General features: G+C 48.4%; 1 protein-coding gene across 1 annotated transcript in view; it reads left to right on the top strand.

Annotated features, from left to right (window-relative positions):
* The window catches only part of MRPL37 (mitochondrial ribosomal protein L37), a 102964-nt gene that overhangs the window by 51594 nt on the left and 28457 nt on the right, over positions 1–22913 (top strand). Inside the window, exons 3-5 of the mRNA XM_085602564.1 lie at positions 5411–5526; positions 7834–8019; positions 8560–8720. Coding sequence (XP_085458690.1) covers positions 5411–5526; positions 7834–8019; positions 8560–8720 — 463 coding nt within the window. The remainder of the gene's footprint in view (positions 1–5410; positions 5527–7833; positions 8020–8559; positions 8721–22913) is intronic.

Genomic DNA, 22913 nt, shown 5'->3' with positions numbered 1-22913 from the left:
CAGTAGTCACCATTCATGTGGCTATGGGTCATTGCTGTTTATGTTAAAATGTATTGCTTTTTAGCAAAGGTGGGTGATCTTACTGTGCCCTTAATTTAGTTGGAGTTTAACTCCTCTGTATTAGCGTCACCCTTAAGACGTAATAAATCAAGTTTGGAAATGCGATTGCCCAAATGTTTGTAAAACTATCGAACGTGCAGTATTGAGTTTTGTGTGGTTGGGGTCAGCCAAAAGTTGATTATGCAACATCAAAAAATGCAAAAGGATAGGAGGGGAAGAACAAGAGATGATAGAGACAAATAAAGGACACCGTAGTGGATTTTAGAGGAGGAAATTTGGCTGGTAAGAGATCACTTACAGGTGTTAACAGTTTGTGCAACCAAGATGTAGGATGGGAGAAATGGAGTGTTGTGGAAGGCAAAAATTAGAAAGGATGAGGTTATGGACATATTTGCTCCATGGCCCGCCAAACTCCCCATTGCCATCCTACAGGCCGCACCATGTTTCTACTAGGGTCTGAAAAATATGGTAATGTCAACCTTAATTCTGATAGAACATTATTGACTTCTCTTGCTAGCCTGCAACATTTTTTAAACCAGACAAATCATTTACAAAGTCATCACTACTAGCCCCCTAGCTTATTTTGTACATAAGCTCACCATCTCGTGTGCTCCTCGGAACAGTCATTGCCAGGACACCATCAGACAGCAGGTTAAGAAGTAGAAAAATAAAAAGGAAGGCAACATGACTTCATTTATGCAGCAGGATTTGGAACAACATGGCCCTACCCATACAAGTTAGGGAAGAGTTGAAGACATACATTTTTAAAGTACACTACATCACAGTGCATTAATGTTACACAACCCAGATACTTCTCCTATCCCTTGCTTACTTTATCTTTGACCGTGTACAGTGCTTCCATGCCTTTGGCAGAAGTAAAAACCGTGGTGGTGCCACAGTGAGAGAAGAAGAGCATTTATAAAATGGTAATAAAACCGATTTATTCATTTTAATTTTTTGTGCTGGCATCCAAGTCTGGCAGCGGAGCAGCAGCTGGGATGAATAGTGTGCACTTCAGTTTAAAGTACACATGTCACTTTGGCTGGCTGTCTTGAAACGGCCAGCTTGACATGGGGTGGAGAGCTAGCACAGGCTCCCAGTGCTTTAAGAAGCATTGCACCAGCGCACTCCAGCCAATCCTGGAGCTTCTCTAATAGCGGCGGCTGGCATGTACGGAGAGTGGTGAGGTAGGTTGGACAAAAATAAGTAATAAAATAATTAGACTAACCTTCCTGGCGCAACGTCCTTCTTGCACAGGTTTTCTCAATGCAGGCTGCAAAGCAGGACCCAAGAAACTGGTGCTGCTCTCATACAGCATGAAAGAAGCACCAGGATTGCAGAGATCAGCCTCCTTCAGCGTTCCTGAGGACACTGGAGCCGTATGCTTTCTCTAACTCCCACAAACACGGCAGGCACACTCTCAACCCCATCTTCATCAAAGGAAACAACATTCACTTCAGTCACACCACGGAACTACTCCGGACAGACCACCACTTCTTCCATTTCTCCTTCTCGAAAACTACTGCACACAAGTGCATGCAGAAACTAGAACAAAATCACCAAAGAACACCTCACCTCCGCCCTCAGCTGCACTCCTCCCCCTACGCCAACACAGCAGCAAATAACCTCCACCATTAGATCGCCAACTGCGCAACACTCTCGCCCCCCTCCAGAACTCCACCAGACGACACAACGCGAAAGCCACCTGGTTCACCAAGGACTTCCAAGAATCCAAGTACTCTTGCCGACGACTGGAGAAAACGTGGAGAAACAGGGAAACCCCAAAAGGCCGCCACCACGGCACACCACCAACTCATCAAATCAACAAAGAGAATCCTCTCCAACTTCCACAACTCTAAGGAACTCTTCTCCATCATACAAGAATTCTCCAGAACCAGTAGCAAAACTACCGACGTCCCTCCCACCCAAGACCTCTGCAACAAACTCGGCTCCTTCTTCCACCACAAGATCAAGATGCTCTACGACAACTTTGACGACCAAGACCACGGCACCGACCCAGCACGCCCCCACCGGCGATGCCATCCAGCAGAACCTCCTCTGGACCCCTCTCACCACAGAAATCACTGCAAAGACTATGAAAAACATACACTCCAGAGCACCCACAGACCCCTGCCCGCTGCACATCTTCCACAGGGCTGCCACCGCACCCGAACTATGACGAGCATTCAATTGCTCCCTCGAGACACATTCCCTGGCGACACTCTGGAGTCAACCCCCTCCTCAAGAAGCCTTCCACACACCCACAGGCCTGAAGAAATTCAGGCACATCTCTCTTCTCTCCTTCACTGCCAAAGTCATCCAGAAAGTCGTCAACACCCAGCTAGCGCACGTCATAGAAATCAACAATATCCTCAACACCTCTCAATCTGGATTCCGCAGCAACTACAGCACCGAGACTGCCATCATAGCTGCCACCGACGACATCCACTCCCTTCTCAACCAAGGCCACACAGAAGCGCTCATCCTCCTAGACCTCTCAGCAGCCTTTGACAATGTTTCCCACCGCACACCAGCCTCCTGATTCCACGACGCCGGCATCCAGGGAACAGCCTTAGTCTGGAATCGATCTTTCCTCTCAGGGAGAACACAAAGAATAAGACTCCAGCCCTTCCTCTCTGAACCTACAGAGTTCAGATGTGGAGTACCCCAAGGATCCTACCTCAGCCCAACGCTCTTCAACGTCTACATGGCCCCCATCGCAACCATCGTTAGAAAACACAGACTCAGCATAGTCTCATACGCCGATGACACCCAGCTCATCCTCTCCCTCACCAAGGAACCCAAAATCACCAGGCCAGTTTCAAAGAAGGGATGAAGGACGTCTAAACCTGGATGAGCAGCAGCTGCCTGAAGCTCAACTCGGAGAAAACAGAAGTCCTCATCCTCCGCTCCACCCCCTCCGCATGGGGTAACACCTGGTGGCCCCCTGCCCTCGGAAACGCACCCACCCCTACAGACCAAGTTTGCAACCTCCGCATCATACTCAATTCTTCACTCACCATGAACCGCCAGATCACCGCTGTGTCCTCCACATGTTTCACCACCCTCTGCACACTCGGCAAGACCTTCAAATGGATCCCCCCCCGACTCCAGGAAGACTGTCACCCACGCACTCGTCACCAGCAGACTGGACTACGGAAACGCTCTCTATGCTGGAATCGACAATAAACTCCTCCGCAAACTCCAGACCGGCCAGAAAGCTGCAGCAAGACTCGTCCTCGACATCCCACAACATGACCACATCCCCCAATACCTCTGCAACCTCCACTGGCTCCCTGTTGAAAAAAGAATAACCTTCAAACTGCTCACACACGCCTACAAAGCCCTCCTTAACACCGGACCCCAATACCTCAATGAACAAATCTCCTTCCACGTCCCCAAGAGAAACCTCAGCTCTGCCTACCTAGCCCTAGCCACGGTCCACCGCATCCACAGGGCCAGAGCGGGTGGCAGATCCTTTTCCTACATCGGGGCCAAGACCTTGAATGAACTCCCCCTGTGCATCAGACGAAGACCGACACTGCATCTATTCAGAAAGGATCTCAAGACCTGGCTCATCTGATGACCTACAGAGCTGCTCGTACCCACCCCAGCACCTTGATACCTTCATGGGTGAGTAGTGCTCTTCAAAATCCCTAATTGATTGATTGAACCCAGCTATCTAAGACAGCTGAGTTAGAGAAGTTTAAAATGCGCATGTATGGCTGGCCGTCGCAAGACGTCCGGCCAAAGAGACATGCGCACTTTAAACTTAAAGTGCCCTGCCCATCGTTATTAAAAAATATCATAGTAATAAATTAACTTTATTACTATTTTATTTTTCATCTCTGGGGGCAATTTAGTTAGTGGGGTGATGCTCCTCTGCCTTAACAGAGGAGTTGCCGCTGCTGAGCAGCATCAGAGAAGCATATGGATTGGTAGAGGGAAGTTGCTGGCTGGAGCTCTAGAAGCCTGGGCTGCCGAGATGAAGAGGAGCATCAAACACGAGACAGTTGGTTAGTTAATCTTTAAAGTTCGTTTTAACTCACTAACAAGCACTATGAGAAACTTGCAGTGCCTTTTATTCTCGACTCCAGAGCTCTCAATCATGGCCCGTTCAAAACACTGTGTAAAACGGGCTATGATTGAGAACTCTGGCCTTGCTAGGTTTTGTTAGTGCCCGTCAGCGAGTTATATAGTCGCCCATCGCCTCACCTGTTGTGTTTGCTGCTGGCCACCACTGGTAAAGAACTTGAAGTTTTAGGCACTGGTAAAAATATCATGAGTACAAAGTCAAGCTGGAAGCAAAAACCTTTCACTGTGAGAAGTGATGTCGCTGTGAATTCAGTCAATTTAAGTTTATGCTGTTGTATTTCTGGATTCTTGCAAACGTACTTATGTGTTATGAAAAGAGCATTGACTATTCAACACTCATTGTTATGGACTAAAGTGTCAATTTTTAATATCACATAATAGAATCTTCTGAAGCTGGATAACTTATTCATACTGTTCTATGATTATCTTGCATCATCAATTTGTATGGTTGTCTGCTGCTTATTGGTTTTGTTTGGTTAGAGAAAATGTCTTGATTCCTTCGAAATTTGCTTATTTTGAAAGTAAAATCAAATGGATACATACTCATATATTTGTGGTGTATCGTGTGTGGGTGGGCATGTTGGCAGCACTTTGCCAACTAATGGCTTTGAAATGTGTTGTTCAAATGTGACTGTAAGGGTTCTGTCTGTAGTGCTCTGTTTGGAAAAGGCACTTTATAGGTGTAATTGGTAATGTGTTGTATAGTTGGTATTGCTGCATTCTAAGCTGCTGTTGAGTGTATCATGACATCCGATTATCGCATATCAAATGTGTTTGTGGTAAGGTCTGTCGATTGTGTACTGATTAGGAGATAGTGTTGTGTATCCTGTTTTTTTGGTGATGTTTGTTTCATAGAAAAAGCCACCTATTCCTCAGAACTGAGCACTGTTTTATGCATATGGTGTGCTATGGCAAGCAAGGCTTTATTGTAATTGGATTTTCGTGTGGGGGAGAAGCTAGGTAAAGCAAAAAGTAAATACTATGTAGGTTTTAGAATCATCTAAGCATAGCTTAAATTGCAGCACAGCAAACAAAATGAAAAGTGCAGATGTTGGAGACAACAGTGAATAGTTCATAATGTGGTCATTCTGCCCCCAAAATCTTAAATTTAGTATGTGAGGTGGAACAAATAACAACTATAATTTAATGTACTTTTGCACATGACCAATAATATGTGAATGATGTCAGTGTTTGTGATATGTCACTATCATTTGGCATATGGGTTATTTGACATAACTAGTTGTTTTCTTGCCAGCCCTGTTCTGCTACAGGACTTGTTACATTTCTGCAGGACTCTCAATTGCAAATACCCAATGCTTTCAAGAAGAGCATTGGCTGAAAACTATCGACTGGCAACTACATGGAACAGAGGTGAGTGCAAATTTCCGCAATAATGCAGTTCAAATGAAAAACATAGTTAAACTAAAATGTACTTCCTTTGGGCTGACAGCACAGTCAGAACTTCGATCTAATGAGGCACAGATGCGCATTAGCAGACCGGGACATGCTACATCATACAATAGTGCCTGGTTAGTGTAAAATGGTACAAACCAAGGCTAAATCTGCTAATCGATTTAAAGATGTTCCTTTAAGGAATTTTAGAATGAAGGCTTGGTCAGGAGGTGCCAGGAATTGATATATCCTGTAGGAGAAGAGAGTAGTAGTATGTGGATTCTGAGTTAGAAACATGTTTAGCACATCTTCAGGTGATTTGGAGCCAAATTGTTACAAGGTCATGGGTGCACTTTGAGGAATTTTGTACTAGTGAGTACCAGGGGACACTGTTCGGTTTCTTACCTTAGAACGAAGGGTTGTACGGATATTGACAAAACAGTTCATGGTGGATTGAGTGTCTATGGAGGCATCCAGATAATGGTTCTTTTTGAGGAAGAGGGTGGCCATGGAGGGTGCAAGTACTTTGATAGGAAGTTTTCTGAGGATTCTGAATGTTGTGGTGGGTTGCTGGTCAAATTGTTTTGAATTTGAAGGGTAGGTCAAATAGGTAGGTCCAGTCAAGGAGCTAGGGTGAGGTTGTTCATTTTTTGGAGGAAAGGTTAAAATCACCAAGATGTGTGTTCTCTGTGGAGAGAAATCGGGAGAATCTGTTGAAGAAGTTGTCAGTGAAATGTTTATCAGAGCCATGTGGCAGTATATAGATTGAAATTTGGTGCAGTGAGTTGAGGCCAGTGTATTGTAATTGCATTTATATAGCTCTCACTACCCCTGACGAGGCGTTGAATCGCTTTTCGGCGAATGGCACGCTACTCTGGAACCCATAAAAGGATTAGTGCCATTTTAGTATAGTGAAAATATGAAAGTAATTTGAGTACTGGATATGTTAGTCAGTTATTTGGATTGAGAAGGATAGTGGAGGGATAGAAGAGGTAAAAAGGTTTGCATTTGTATAGCGCTTGCTACCCTTGATGGGGTGTTCAAGCGCTTTTTGGGCAAGTAGCACGCTACTTCGGAACCCAGAAAGGATTAGTGGTGAATTAGTATAGTGAAAATAGGGAAGTAATTTGAGTGGTGGATATGTTAGTCAGGTACTTGGATTGAGAAGGATAGTGGAGGGATAGAGAAGGGAAGAGTTTGGATTTATATAGCACTTGCTACCCCTGATGGGGGGGTTGAAGTGCTTTTTTTTCGGCAAGTAGCACATGGTGAGCAGTGGATCTTTCATGTGTGTACGGTAGGCAGGAAGGGAAGTTAGAGTCTATGTCTGATGAAAAGACTACAGCTGGATTTGTGGGGGCATGTCTGTTGGGTGATGTAGTCATCTGGGATGATTTAGTTGAATATATCCATCAATTGTTCTTTTTGCATTTGTCACCCCGAGTGAGACGGGTATGCCCAGACTTGGGTCCCGTGCTCTCCATGCCACTGGAGTCCAGCTTTCCTGGCTGATGAGGGCTGCATGCCCGAAACCGGTCCTAGGATGCTTGTTTCCAGTCCAGGGAGGACCTGGCCTGGCAGTTCGAGCTGGACTGTTCCCATTGGGCGCAGGGTCAAGACTGATTTGCATATGGCTGGGTCCAAACTGGAATGACATGGTGAGCAAAAAACGATGGATTTAGGCCCAGATCTCTGTACTGGGGTGAATGTATGACATTGTTTTGCATTCTGTCCAACAATTGTTCTTTTTGCATTAGTTGAATATATGGCAAAATGTGGGTTGCATCAGGTGTCAGTGACGAAGATGATATTTGAAACCTAGAAGGTAGATTTCAGTGGATTGGTTTTTCTGCTGGATGAGTGTTAAGAGTGGGATTCAAGTTTTTAAATGGTGTAAAAGTACGGCTTCGGAGATGCCATATTTGGAGTAAAACATCCCTATACCTTTATGGAAAAAGGTGGGGCTGGCTATTGAAAAATTGTCCTATTTCCAAATCTGTTTTGGGTGTAAATTAAGAGATCAAAAGACAAAAATTCGAATTATTCCAATTGTAAACCTACTGCGTATTAATTGTCTGCATTAACGTTATAATTATGAAACCTACATAATGCTGAATAAAAAAGATAAAGGTTAATTATGACAACAGCAGGATTTGGTTGGCCTTAAAGTAGTTGCTTATTTTAAAGTTGGTTGCAAAGGAAACTATTTCAAGTGAAATTGGTTGAAAATTCGATTTCAAGCTTCATATCACAGCAAATCTACATTTTATAACTTCTCTGTTTTAGAGTCTGACCTTTTTCAGGTGCGTGGCCTTAACGGGGCTCTTCTGAATGCCAAGATTCCTTTAAAACCTCTGGCTTCCAAGGATGAGATAATTGACACTCAAAAACATGAATTGGAGACCTTCTATCCCATCACACCCACTATCGATCTTCAGGAAACCTACGTCTATAACGAAGTAAATGATACAGGTACAGTGGCTTGACATTATATAAGCAATTAAAGGTGAATTGGAAATGTTCATGTTGTATATATCAGGTGTTGTAATAGTCAAGGAAAATGCTTTTCAAATAGACTTTGAAGCCCTTGTCCCTGATAAAGCAGCAGTCATGTGAGATATGCGGGCTAAGACCAATTCTTTCATTACTGTGTGAAGATTTAAGAAAGCCACGATGAAGGCAGCCCCAGCAGGGATCTTTTTCAACAGTAGGTAAATAATGGCTTTCGTCCGAACTATGTTATGTTAATGGAATTTATTATACTTCAATCTATCCTCTAAAGTGGTATCCTGGCGAAGGCAGTCACAACAACAGTGAAAATGCATAGCCGAACGAACTATAAGAAAACAAAACTTAGTAGTGTATTTACACTGTGACATACAAAAGCATTGGTGTGTGTCTGTTTGTCTTGGCTGATGTCTCATTCAGTTTTTTATGTATCAGGAAATGTGCCTATGTCTCAGTTCTCCGTAGCAGATATGCTTTATATAGTTATTTTGTTTTTATTTCTAGGTTTTAAAGAAGGTTATCCTTATGCTCACCCACATACATTGTACTTGACGCACACATGCAATCAAACTGATGGCGCTCTGTTCAAACCTGAACATCTCCAGGCCAAGATGATCATGTTTTCGTTTGGCAACGCATTGGCTAATGCAAAGAAACTGTATGGGGTAAGTAGTCTAGATAGCATTCTGAAACCTTCCCATTTTTTGAAGCTTCTGATTAAATCACTGTCTCAGCTGGCCTCATGTTTATTTTTATTTATTTTATTTTATTTAAAAAGGGTTTATATAGCGCTGGCTAGACCCAGAGATATCAGAGCACTTTACATTAGAACAAGTTGCACAAAGTTACATTCGTTGCCATAGAATAAAATAAAAACATATACGAGTTATCTGGAGCATGAGGGAGGGTGGGGGGTGAGGTTTAGCGACAGGGGTGTAGGAGAAAAACAAACAAGGTTATGTAGGGCGGTAAAGGGGAGTCATCCCCAGGATCATGGAGGGAGAGGGTGGGGATGGGAAAGGAGACACAGCAGAGAGACTAGGAAAAACAATGTCCAATGTCTGGCTGGGTAGGTGACAGCTAAGGGGGTGAAACCAAAGTCAGTGTCCTTTATAGGTGCCAATACGGCTCCACCGGGCATCCGCCATGTTGCTCAGGCACCGCGGTCAGTATAACATATAAGGTTTCTGCCAGAGGGCATCGTCAAAGTTCCATCGGCTATACCAGGCTCAGGTGGTATTGGGGAACGCCTCCCGCCTCAACCTCCAGCTATCCGGTACTCATCTCTCCCCAGCTGGACGAAGCTCACTTAGCGTGAGGAGCACGCAGACTCCGGCCCCCATTTCAGGGGTATGGTAAAAACTCTGCAGGCTAATCTACCAAGAAACTGGCAGTGTAGATGAAAGAGTCTCCCAGCCTGGAGCAACAGAGAAGTGAAAACACCCGATATCAATACCACAGCACCACCAGATGGCCACAGCCCTGATTGAAAGCCCCAAAAACAGAGTCATGGGCTCCATCTTAGGGACAGGCATCCCTCCCACAAAGATCGCTGTGAAGGAGAAATCAGTCATTCCAACGAAGCGCACCTCCCTATCAGCAGTCAAAGCATCCGCAATAGCCAGTGACAGCCGCGAAGCAGTTACGGACGGTCATATCACTCGTAAAACACTCCAAGTTATTAAACACTCGTGCCATCTTGGGGACAGGCTCAGGACCCATGAGGAAAAAGCGGTGTTAGCGAGTATGGCCCAGCAACAGATCAATCCCAATAAAAAATAAACAGGCACCGCATCTGAAACACTTGTCCAGGCTACAAGACTCCATTATGCAGCCCCGTAGGGGAAAGGTGAGGCGCTCCTCATACCTTACAAATGGGCGCAATCTTAAGGTCAGGCTGCCCTAACAATGCTCGCTGGCAACGGCAAGACACCATTGCATATCTGCGGCGGAACATCAACCGCTCACCTCCGTTTTCAGTTGTAAGCATTCACCGAGCTCCTGCCCAGGACCGGCAGCTCTAGAGAGGGTAGGCTCTCCTGTTCTGATCAAGCCGCAAGAAGAGAGGACACCCGTTGCTCAGTGTCCTCTCCTCGAATCACGGACAGCAGCCGCCGTTCTGGTTGTTTTTAGTTGGGATATCCAGTCTCCGATATCCGTCGCTCTCCCTAACCAGCTGCAGGGTTACAATTGCTCTCAGTGCAGCGGGTTTGACTTAGGTACACCACCTTAGCAAAGCCGCTTTCTTCCAGTAGGGCGCCTATGTTCTAAATGGCTCCCTCTCAGCACGTCCTGTATTCTTGTGGCTCGTGTCACAGTTGGAAGTAATTTAGCTGATGTTCAGTGGGGTACCCATTGCTATGTTTGCCTAAACGGCCTCCATGTCTCCCAGTGATACAGCCGCTGGCGGCAAGGCCATGTGGCTCTGGTAATGCCCATGTGCGTTGTCACCTCTCCTGATATTTCCCTAAATAACCAAAACGTACTATTACATAGTAAGTGCTGTACATGTTTTCTCACTCGCTCATACCTGTCAGGTACATCACCTCTCAATACAAGGAGCCTCGGCACAGGTGCACAGCAGCAGGGGCCATATTCTAGTGTACAAGAAGCAGAGACCGGTGCAGGAGTCCATGCAGTGCCCACCTTGCCCCTGACAAAATGTGATCTGCTTGACACTTTGGGGATAGGCGTTCAGAGGGAATTGTCTGCCTCCCAAACAAGAATTTTAAACTGCATTTCTCTGTTGGGCTATCAATCTATTAGGGTTACACTAGGTGGTTAATTTTGAGGTTTTGGGTGTTTGCATTACCACTTCTAAATCATGACCATTGGCAAGAAACTACAAGGGCCGCACTCCTTTATGTGGAAGTGCTGCAGCCCAAGGCTTCTGATAGTTGAGCAAATCAGTCACTTTTGACAACTTGTAATGTATTTACAATGCATACCATCTGAATTATACTGAAATGAACCAACTGTTCAATTAGAATCATTTGAGACTGATTTTCTCTAACAACGTATACTGTTATCTAATTACACCCTGACAAGACCAGTATATTTTTTATTTGTGAGGCAGGCCATTGAAATCCAGCTATAAGTTTCATGGAGCAAAAATAGTGGCAGTAAAATAAATGTGCTGTGGACGGTGTCCTGGTGCTTTCAGGCCAATTACCATATCTTTAAACATTTTCAACCAATTTTATCGAGCAATAGTAGTACAAATGTAGTTTATTAGAATTCTCATCTATCAAAACACACCCAACATCCAATACTAATCCCGCACGAGCATACAAAGCTCCTAATAGATGAATTATCAAAAGTACAAGTTACAATTAAGTAATAATTCATTTAGAAATTACATTAAAGAAATAAGACTACTGCCACTTTGATTCCAGAACCAGCAAGTATGCAAATGCCCTCTGCATTGTTCGAATTGGAGCTTCTTTTTAAGTAAGTTTGAGATGCATCTTATGAAATTCTTGTGCTACTGCACAAAGAAGAATTGTATAAGCTTAATAATGTGGTAGACTGTGCACAGTGACAGCGAAGATGATTATGCAGCCATTCAAATTATAATAATTCTGAAATGCGCCAAGGCGAGAAACTAGCTGTTGGCATTGTACATTTGGATTATTGCTGCTTAACAGATAATGTACCACTCCAGGTACTAATTTGACCTCATTTTGATAAGTTTGCTACCTTTTGGTGATTTATAAAATAATTATTTACCATAAACAATCTTCCCAAAGCCAACTTACTTGAGGTGATCTTATTTGCACTGAGTTATCTATTATTTGTTGGTTATCAAAATTCGTGTCATAACGTTCAAATAATATTTTAATTTTGTTTCTAGTATTTTTTCATAATTGGTATCACGCTGTAGAAGATATGACATAGAATGAGAGGCAACAAAAGACCAAAGTGTAGGAGAACAAAGAGTTAAACACAGGACCAAAGGAATCAAGATGAGTTGGTCACTGCTTGTGGCTTTCTTTTTTTTATTCCATTCCTCTTCAAGAAAAACAGGCAAGTGCAGCCAACATGTTTCGCCTAAACTCAGGCTTCCTCAGGGCAATATCATATGAAACTGTGTATTAATCTCCTATTTCTGAAAAACACATTGTCACAGTCTAGCACTGTGTCCTCATCAATGTAACCAGCGTTTGTGGTTCACTAAAGAAGATCTCAAAAAGCTCTTTCAACCTGGTACTGAGTAAATAAGGTAACAGGGTATCATAAATGGTGGCTCTACGAGCAGAAAATATCCACGTGGTGCAGTGTTCGGTGATAATAGTTTACTGGACTGCAGTGTCAAATGCAAGTGGATATTTTTTGCTCATCATTTGAGGTGGGCAACTGTGTCTTTTAATGGGTGATTACTTCAGGTGGTGCAGTGATAGGTCTCCTTGTTTCAACTCTGTAGATGATGTATTGAACTCTCAGCCACACTACGGCTACTGTCACTTGACAGGGAAACTATGAAATGTATACATACCATCTCAATTCTATGTTGAACTCAAAACAGTGCTAATTCTAAACAAATCGCTATATATCTGTGCTCAATAGTAGACTTAGTGGATGACACTATTCTCATCCCTCGAATTTCTTCAGGTCACACGTACACTCTGTGGCCAGTCCAGACATGTCATACAACTAATTGGCACATATTTTGGACAATATACATTTACTAATGGCACCGTTAATACCCCACAATATCAATGATTAATACATAGTAAAACCATCATGGCTCTGTGTCTTCTATCAAACATCTGGGCAAGATGTTTCCCACAGTTCTATTTATTATTCAAAACAACACCCATATATTCATAGCTGCTGATCATTTGCTGTAGCGAGAGAGGGGAACTTGAGGTTGCTTATGTTCCTTAATGCAAATACAGCTTTTACAGTGTTTGAATTTAACTTTTCCAAAGTTAGAATGTAAATTCAAATTTAAAAGTGTTTGAGTTTCGCTTTGATGCTCGAATTCGCCTTGGGTGCTCATATTCATACATTTAAAAAAACAACCAGATAGTGAGTAAAAAAAAAAAAGAATTATCTCAAGGAACGTGCTAGTTAATGGCCTTTGTAAGGTGTCAAGGTTACTGGTCAATTTTCCATGTTACTTATGCCCAATGAGTGTGATGAAATCAGTTGTGTTCCATCAGTGCAAACATAGTAGGTTTTACACTGACTACCAAAGTACAATGTGTAGTCAAGAGTAGTGCAACGCATTAGTTCAGTTTGCACTAGCTCATTTTGATACAGAATATTGCTTGTCCTGGCTACTCTGGTGGATATTCTCAATTAATTTGCAGGCTCTAATGTTTCTTCTTTACTAACTTAAAATAGCTAATGCAAAAATATATAAAACAACTTAAGAACCACATTTCCCAGAAAACCAAAGACATTGAGGCAGACACAGCTATCTGTCATGTGATTTATCAGCACCTAATAGTAATTCCAGTGTCAGTGCAACATCTGCTACTTTCGGCAGTACAGCCTTTTTTGTTTCTATGCAGATGATTTCTGACATTTTGTGCAATCTAGATTATATGCACACTCCCACTGTACCTGTTCACATCCTAAATGTTGTTCTTAAAGAAATCCGAAACACATTCAGGACTGCAGGTTCTACTAAACATAGTATCACTAACGTAGCACTAATTTCGCAGAGAGGGCATTCTGTAGCAAGTGCCTGTTATCTGACTACCTCTCAAACAGTTCAGAACCATGCTGGCATGCCAAATAGGCAGGTGTCTCATCCTAAGGGGTTTAGTGGGTTTGATTCTGTTCAGAAGGTGGACAAATATAGATTGATATCCAACGTGGGCCCTGTAACTGTTTCCTATCCAGCTGAAAAGACTTACCAAAAAGCTTTAAATGACATATAAGCCATCCTGCCTGGACCTGAATCTTATGATCCAGCACATTTGCCAAAAGTCTTTGAAACTCAGATTTTTGCCTACGGGATGATTGATATATCTCACGACAGACGAACTGTCTGTGTAGTAGAAAGCTCACTTCTCTCGGTCTTTGTCCAAAGACAGAATTGCAGAGAATCCCAACAAGTGTGAAATTATTAATTTGAAGGGCCCCTCTTGCCTAAAAACTATTTTATCCTCCAGGAGGTGTCTATAGCCTTACCCTCTCAACAATATCTGATTGCATCCAATTTAATGACCATGTTGGCAACCTTTTTAAAAAGTGCCCTTCCTGTCCATGCTCCCCTATGGTCTAACCATGATTACAGTTTTTCCATAGTGTCCTCGTCACATTATCTCAAACCCCTGCTCGGGTGTAGAATTAATCTTTCTATAATCTAAACTTCAATAGCGGAGGATCCTGGGAGGATGTCTTGAAGCAACAGGCATACAAGCATGGCTAATATTTTGAGAAACATGGTGTTTTTAGGACTTTTTTTTCAATCTTTTTTTTTTTTTTGATAAACAATTTTTTTTTATTTTTTATTTTCGGCATAAAGGACAATATCAAGAATGATATACAACAGTACGTTGAACATGGCATCAGTAACTTCAATCAGGGAAGCATTGACAAACAAATGTAAACCCCCCCCCCCCCGTCCCCGCCCTCTGCGCCCCCACCCTTCAAAACAGGCCCCCCAGCAATTTCCCCAATATTTTGCGGAATTTTTTGGGGCAGCCCCGGGCAGCGTACAACGACCGCTCCTGGGCCGCACACCAATCCACCCCTCTACTCCAGGTAGCCCTTCTGGGTGGATCTGGCTGTGACCACACGGCCGCTATATCCCTCTTAGCTACCATTAGGGCAGTAGTGAGAAAGTACTTGTCGTTATGGGACCCATCCAGCCCGTCCGTGATGCCCAGCAGAGCCATTTTAGGCTCATGGGGGACCTCCCATCCCAGGACCTCCGCTAGATCGGCTTCAATCGCTGCCCAGTAACCCTCCAGGCGGGAACAAGACCACACCATATGGAAGAAATCCGCCGGAGCCACCCCACAGCGAGCACAGGAGGCGTCCACGCGGAGGCCAGCACGATATAGGCGGTCCGGAGTCAGATAAGCGGTGTGGAGGTAATAGAGTTGGATGAGCCGCAGCCTAGCGGAGGTGGTAAGCGATCGAGGTGCCATAAGGGCGTCCCTCCAGTCCGCGTCATCTAGGGGTCCCACCCAGACCTCCCATCGCTGTTTTAATCCGCTCCAGTCTACCGGGGTATTGTTAATCAGGGATTTATAAATGCGGGATATTCCCCAGACACCCTAACATCACCTGAGCCTCAGGCGGGCTATGAGAAGGCAATCTGGAGTCTAGAGGGACGTGGGCCCGGACCGCATGGCGCAGCTGAAGGTATCTATAAAATTGGGAAGGCTGTAGCGAGAAGCGGGTCTGAAGCTCCTGGAAGGAACACATGTGGCTCCCCCGCCATATATCGCCCAGGCTGGAGATCCCTAGAAGATCCCACTGCCGAAATCCTGCAAGTCCCGCCACCTCCCGCAGCCATGTCCCGTGCCAAAGCGGTGTGAGCTGTGTTTTCGTCCCCGACCATCGGGTGTGCCTCAAAGCCGTGCGCCACGCCAGAAAAGGGGCCCGCACGACACCGGGGAGCGACAGGGGGACCGTTGCCCCATAGAGCATGTTCTGGATAGAGGAGAACCCGAGACATTGCACCTCGAGTCGATAAGCCGGATCGTCCCATCCACTCGAGAACCAGTCATGAATCACCAGTAGCTGGGTGGCCAAGTAATATAGATATAGGTTAGTCATGCTCAGGCCTCCGTCATAGGAGGGGACTCTGCAGCGATCTAAGGCCAGCCGGGGCCTGCCGCCGCCCCAGAGAAATTTAATCACCATCTTATCCAGTTCCCGGAACCACGGGCGCGGAAAGGGGCACGGAGTGTTTTGTAGCATGTACAGAAACTTGGGGAGGATCATCATCTTATAGAGGGCGACCCTCCCCAGCGGATTCAATGGGAGTAACTGCCACCTGAGCATATCTGATCTGGTCTTGTTGACTACGGGAGCCACGTTGAGGGCCCAGCAGAGTTCCGGAAGGAGGGTGACCCAGATCCCCAGGTATTTAAATGAGTCTCCGGAGGGGAATATCAGATTGCCAGTCGAAACATTCCCTTGACGGGTGTAACGGGACTAGGACGGATTTTTTAGGGTTCAGATGAAGACCCGACGCTTGGCCAAACCGACGGAGAATCCGGCGGACCTGGGGCCCCGAGGTCGCTGGATCAGAGAGATAGAGGAGGACGTCGTCCGCGTAGAGGGCGATCTTATCGGGGGTCGTACCTGGCCAGTCCCACCCGCGGAGAGCGGGTTCCGAGCGAATCAATACTGCCAGGGGTTCCATGGCCAGAGCGAAAAGGAGGGGCGAGAGCGGACATCCCTGGCGCGTTCCTCGACCTATGGGAAACGGGCGGGATAGAGCCCCATTGACTAAAACACGGGCCCGCGGGCTCGCATACAGGACCGCAACCATGGCACGGAACCGGGGACCGAAACCCATGTGCTCCAAGACCTCACCCAAGTACGCCCACCCCACTGAGTCGAAGGCCTTTTCAAAGTCGACCAGCAGGAGGGCCAGATAGGGGGAAAGGCGGCCGTGGTGCGCCAGAGCGAGGTGCAGGCGCCGCAGGCAGTGTCTGGTCCCCCGGTCCGGCATAAATCCACATTGGTCCGGGTGGACCAGGGAGGCAAGAGACGGGCGCAACCGCTGCGCGAGGACCGTGGCATAGATTTTGAGCTCGGTGTTAATAAGGGATATCGGCCGGTAGTCCGAGCAGGACTGCGAAGGGGGCTGCGTCTTGGGAAGGACAACTATGGTTGCTGTGTCCGTTTCCGGCCGGAAAGAGCCCGTCTCCACCACTTCCGCAAACAGGTCCCGAAGCCTCGGGGCCAGAGTCTCACGATAGTGAGCGTAGTATTCCTGAGGGAACCCATCAGGTCCCGGGGTCTTCCCGGGCGCCAGGCGGCTGATCGCTTCCTCAATCTCCTGCAGTTCGATAGGCGAATCGAGGGTCTCAGAAACCTCAGGCCTCAGCCGCTCAAGCACCGCCCCATTCGTTCCCAGCAACTCCTCCAGGGAGAGCGCGGACGCCCGGAGTCGGTACAACCGGGAATAATAGTCAGCGAAAGCTTGGGCCATCGCCACCGAGGCTGTATGGAGGCCGCCCGCAGAGTCTGCGATGGCCGGAATAATCCTGCCTGCCCGGGGGTAAGTGGCCAGCCGGTGGAGAAGAGTGCCGTTTTGGTCTCCCCATCCGTATATCCCGGGCCACCGAGGAGCACCACAAAGTCTTTGCCGCCTCCAGGGAGTGTAGGCGAATCTCTTCCCGCAGGAAGGCCAAGCGGCGCGACCGTGTGTTGTCTTCCAACTCCCCCAGGTTGCGCTTCAGTTCCAAGGCTTGAGCTTCGCACTCCGCGAGTTTCTGGGATTGAGCACGTCTCTGCCGTTGCAGATGCCCCTTAGCGGCCCCCCGAATAGTCGCCTTGCCGGCCTCCCACAGGACGGCAGGGGAGGGGACGGAGCCCACATTGTGAGAATAATAATCAGCTATCTCGCCACCGACCACCTTCCGAAAAGCCTTGTCGTGGAGGAACCAAGCGTTCAAACGCCACATCGGACGGGCAGAGAGGGGGGGGGGGGGGGGGCCAAGAGCAAGGAGCACTGGCGAGTGGTCCGAAAGGCCCCTCGGGAGAATGCGTGCATCCTGCACCCCTGCGCAGTCGGTAGATGGGACGCAGATGAGGTCGATACGGGCATGGGAGTGATGGGCCACCGACGTGTGGGTGTACTGGCGAGCCTGCGGGTGCCAGATCCTCCAAACATCGCAGAGGCCCTGAGATTCAGCCCAGGTCGAGAGCTGCTTTGCGCAAGCGACACGGGCCAGGGATACCGGACCCGTCGAGTCCAGGTGGGGCGTGTAGACAGCGTTAAAGTCCCCGCCGAGAATGAGGGAACCCGCCGGAAGCGTCGGGAGGAGGCCCGCGGTGTAGGAGAGGGCCGACGACAAGAGGGAAGGAGCCGCGTAGAGGGACATCAGGGTGAGGGGTCGCCCCTCAAGAGTACCACATACCGCCACTACCATGCCCTGGGGGTCCAAGTGCACCTGGGTGAGAACAAAGGGAAAGGACTTGCGGAGCAGGATAGCTACCCCCCGGGATCCCCGCGCAAAACCTGAGTGCCACACCCTGTCATAACCATAGCGGGTAAGAAAGGGACAGTTATTGCCCAGAAGGTGAGTCTCCTGGAAGAGGAGCACATCAATCTCTGCACGTTGCGCATATTTGAGGACCGCCATGCGTTTAAAACGGTCCAGAAGACCATTGACGTTCCAGGAAAATACGCGCATGGCGGCCCTAGGAACAGGTGGGTCAGCCATGGTCCAGGACAGAAGAGGGGGCCATTGGAGGCGCGGCTGCACACGCCCCTAGAAAGGAAGGACAGCGGGACATCGGGCAGGAGAGCAGGTCAAAGATTACAAGATGCCTCGGAACAACAACAAAGAGGGAGTCACCCCCCACCAACAAAACCTTCCCAAGGAGGAAGAAACAACCCCAAACCCCCACCCCCCACCCTATACTTCGAAAACAGAAGCATCTGTCGCCGAACCAAATGGAAGAACCACCAAGCTAAAACGCTCGGGCTTGAGCACTAGTGGACCCCTGGTACAACTGAAGTCAAGCCTGATTCACCTGCCCTGGCCAAGAGCAACACTGACAGCGGAGCACTCCAACCTAGGCCCGGGCATCCTCCCCCCTCCCCCCCCCCTCCCCCCCCCCCCCGAAGAAACATAGAGAGTCAAATGTTAGGGCTGCGAGAGAGGTCCGCAGGATGGGAACTGAAGCTGGTACTGGAGGCCCAGGGAACGCATCTTCTGTTTCACTTCAGTGTAAGAGCGGCGCAGCTCTTGGACTTCACGAGTGTAGTCCGGGAATATCATGATTTTGTGGTTCTGGTAGTGGAGGGTGTCTGTGCGCCGGGCCTCGCGGAGAATGGCGTCCCTGTCTCGGATATTCAAGAGCTTGAGGATGAATTGCCGGGGGGGCACACCGGGGGGCCTGGGGGCCAGGGAGCGATGGGCCCTCTCCAGTACGAACGAAGCAGATAGGCTGTCCGCCGGCATCCAGGATCGGAACCAGCACTCCATAAAGTCGTCCGCCCGGCCCGATTCGACCCCCTCCGGGAATCCCACTAGGCGCAGGTTGCTGCGCCAAGCGCGGTTTTCTGCATCTTCGACCCGACGGTGTAGTTCCTTAGAGTGGGTGGTCAGCTCCCGAACCTGGTCCTGTAGATGGCGGATGTCATCCTCAGCGGTGGATATCCTGGATTCGGCTTCCGAGATGCGGGTGGTGGCGTTCCGCAAATCCTGCCGGAGAAGAGCAACATCCACCTTGACCTCTCCCACCATGCCTTCGAGGGAGGCGCGAGATGAGTTGATGGCCTGCAGGATGGCAGCAAGGTCCGCAGCGGGGGCCGGGGCCGGCTCGCCCGTAGGGCCGGACCCCTTCTCAGAGGTCGTGAATTTGTCCATCCTGGTTTGGGTGGCCCCGGACGCCGGCTTGGTTGCCCTGTCCTTACCCATGTCGGGGGCGGCCCGGGCGCGGCGGTCAGCTAGGCCGGGCAACAGGTTGGAGACACTCCTTCAGGACGTCGACGGGTGCTCGGGATGAAGTGGAAGCAGAAGGAGGTACGGCCGGGGGGTCCCGCGGCGAGAAATGGCCGGGCACCACCAGCCCCAGCGGTCAAGCCCCGGCGGGCCTCCCAGCGGGACAGCCAGTCTGACCCCCGGCCACAGTCGCGCCCGCAGCCTCCCACCGACAAGGCGAGGTCCAGCACCGTAGTTCAAGGTCCCAGGCCCTTGGAGTGTCCCCCGAGTGCTCCGCAGCCGATAACCGCCAAGGCCCCGACTCCTGCGCACAGCCCACCTCTCCGAGGGGGCGCCTCACCAGCGCGGTCCCCCCACAACCCCAAGGGGGGGTCCGTCACCACACGTCGGATCTCGTCGTCCGGGGCCCAGAGCGATGGGAGGGGGGGGGACGGCACACACACCCCCCCGACCGCCGACGCGCGGCCCGAATCAAGGAGGGCCCCCCTGCACCCGGAGCCCTTCAGTCAACCTCGGGCCGATGGGGCCAGCTCAACACTGCAGCCAGGAGGAAGAGGGGGGGGGGCTGTGGGCTCGGGCCCCCGGCTGCCGACGCACAGCCCGATGGGGGGGGTCTCCCCTCCGCACCCGGCCCCCACAGCCGCCCCGGCGATGCAGTCCCACGCAGCCGCACTCACCGCTTGCTCCGCCACACCAGTCCACTCGGGGGGGGGGGGGGGGGGGGGGTCCGCCTCACCACTCCTGGGTCTCCGCAATGTACCAGCAGAGCAGGGCCGCGCTTCTCCGGTGCCGACAGGGCCCACGGCAGCCTCGCGGCTGCCGTCTCTTCCCCACCGGCAGGGTCAGGCCTGTACCCCTCGTGGGCGCCGCGGGCTCAATTTACAGCTCGCCCGGGTCACAGCTCCACAGCCGCCACCGTCCGCCGCCGGTCGGGTTCCGCGGCGTCCAGGCGGGTCCCGCGATGTCCGCGGCGCCCCAGGATCAAGCCCGGGACAGCAGGGCAGCTCCACACGCCTCCGCACCCAGAGCGAGCCGGCCAGGGCAGTCCAGGATGAAGCCAGGAGGATTTGCGGGGACCGGCACCGGGAGCCTTACTGAAAGGCGTCCATGACGGTCAGGCGCCACCTAGCGCTCCCTCAATCACTTTATTTTAAATCAATAGAACAACATTATCGTGACTGTAAGTATCATTTCACATAGCATTGAGACACAGCACAACACAACAATAACCAGTTTTTCAATGTCCCACGATACCCACAAGCTCCCAACTTCCTTGACAACATATGACAGTCCATCTATATGGCCATGGTGCCTTTGGTACAAATCAATAGGAGTAACTTGTGCGAAAGGAGCACACAGCACCCCCCAATATCCATTTCACCTCCCCCGGATTTTGGTCCATTTATTTGGGCAACCCCTGGTTTCGTAAACCAAACTTTCCACCTGCATACGCCAGTCCATGTGTTTTTTTTCCAATCATTTAGAGTCAGTTCGAATTTAGTCCTCCAACTCTGGGCTATATTGCGTTGGCCACTATGAACCCCAGTGTCACCCATAGGAGTTCCCTAAAATTCAGGTCGGTTTCATCCAAATATTCAGGAGGCACTACTTTGCCAATGGTGAAATGTCACACCTTCATACACTCATGAGACCGACCTTAACCGCCTCCCAATAATTCTAGAGTGCCGGACAGTCCCATATCATATAGAAGGTCTCCTCCCAGCCACAGAGCTTGGGCACAGTGTGGAATTTGACCTGCCCATTTTAACCATTGTTGTGCAAGCGTAATAAGACCTGTGTAAGATTTTGAGTTACACCAATTGGAATCGTGAGTGTACAGCCACCTCCCTGGGGGAACGCCATGCCTCCAGCCATTCATCATGAAAAACATGGAGTTCTTGTTAGGAGCCTATTCAAATGATTTTCCTAGTTGGATATTTGATAGAGGGCTGAGAAAATTTGGAATGTGGAGGCTTATAAACTCTCAAACCTGCCCTGCCCTGATGAAATGCACAAATCTGTGATTAGGGCCGGAGATAGGCACCACCAGATAGCCGTCTTTGAGAGCTAGCCAACAAGTCTGTCTCACATGTGCAAATAATTTCTGAGGGGACTAATATTCCTCATCTTGAAATATTAGTAAACCAGGCATCCATTGAAATCAACAAAATTATGGCATTCGTGTCCTTTTATGGAACCAGGAAAATGTTGTTTATACAACCAGGTGGGGCGCTGTTTGCACAGTAACTCTTTTGCTTTGCAACTTGGTCTCATCTTTTTGTCCTGTTCCTTTTGCACACTCAAAAATCCCATTTGGGTCAGCATGTGGAATTGGACCAATTCCAGGCTAAAAATGTCCACTTTCTGCAAGAAACACACATCTGGGATCAGCCTGGGCCAACATTATTTAAAACATAGGATCTTCTCCCTGTTGCTGGAACGAAAGGGCTTGCATTTCACTTGTAATACCTTTGGATCCGATCATCGCTACCACTGTGTAAGTTGTGGGATCCTCAGTAGTGAGTGGGGTCGGAAGAGCAGGCCCTACCATTTCCAGTCTCCCTAAAGACTACCTGGGAACACCTTTTCATGGACACCTCAGTTTTGTCGACTGCAGTAAATGTGTTATTGTAATTTCCCATCTCCTTTATATAAATACTTCCCCAAAATGCCAGAATGTGGCCACCGTGCTCTATTCAAATTGCACTAGTTTCCCCAACGTGGGGCTACACCCTAATGAGGAGGTTCTAACTTTCTCCATAGAGATGGGGCACTGATGGTGTTGCACAGGAAACTTGTTGTTCTCTGTGGCCCATTACCCAACCATATCTAGATCGGTTTGTTCCCTTCTGCCCTTTGCCATTCTTCCAACTCTGATATTTTGATTAAATCCTCGAGATGTACAGACATGAGTTCCTTGACTTATTCAGGCCTCTCGTTAGGTAATATGTATATTTTCAGTCAAACCTGGGTGTTAAGGCCATTTTACCTTCAATAGTTAACCTCTGGTGCTGCATCCATAGCCTGCTCCTCATATGGACCCACACTCGTGACCTTGTATGCTTCAACCAATCCTGGTCAAATATTGGACCCTTAATTTCCATCCCTTCTTCTAGCTCACAGGGTCAATATCGTCCTGTTCCTTGCAGAGTCACCTTTTCTTGGGTTTAAACAGGGGATCCCACAAAATGAGCACTTTAAAACCTTGTTGTTGTCTTCAGACAAACTCCTCTGTTTCATCCATCTCCCCTGTGCCCCCGGGAC

Source organism: Triturus cristatus, chromosome 4_2, assembly GCF_964204655.1.
Source record: "Triturus cristatus chromosome 4_2, aTriCri1.1, whole genome shotgun sequence".
In the NCBI taxonomy this organism is placed as follows: domain Eukaryota; kingdom Metazoa; phylum Chordata; class Amphibia; order Caudata; family Salamandridae; genus Triturus; species Triturus cristatus.
This window is presented reverse-complemented; position numbering and strand designations above follow the sequence as displayed.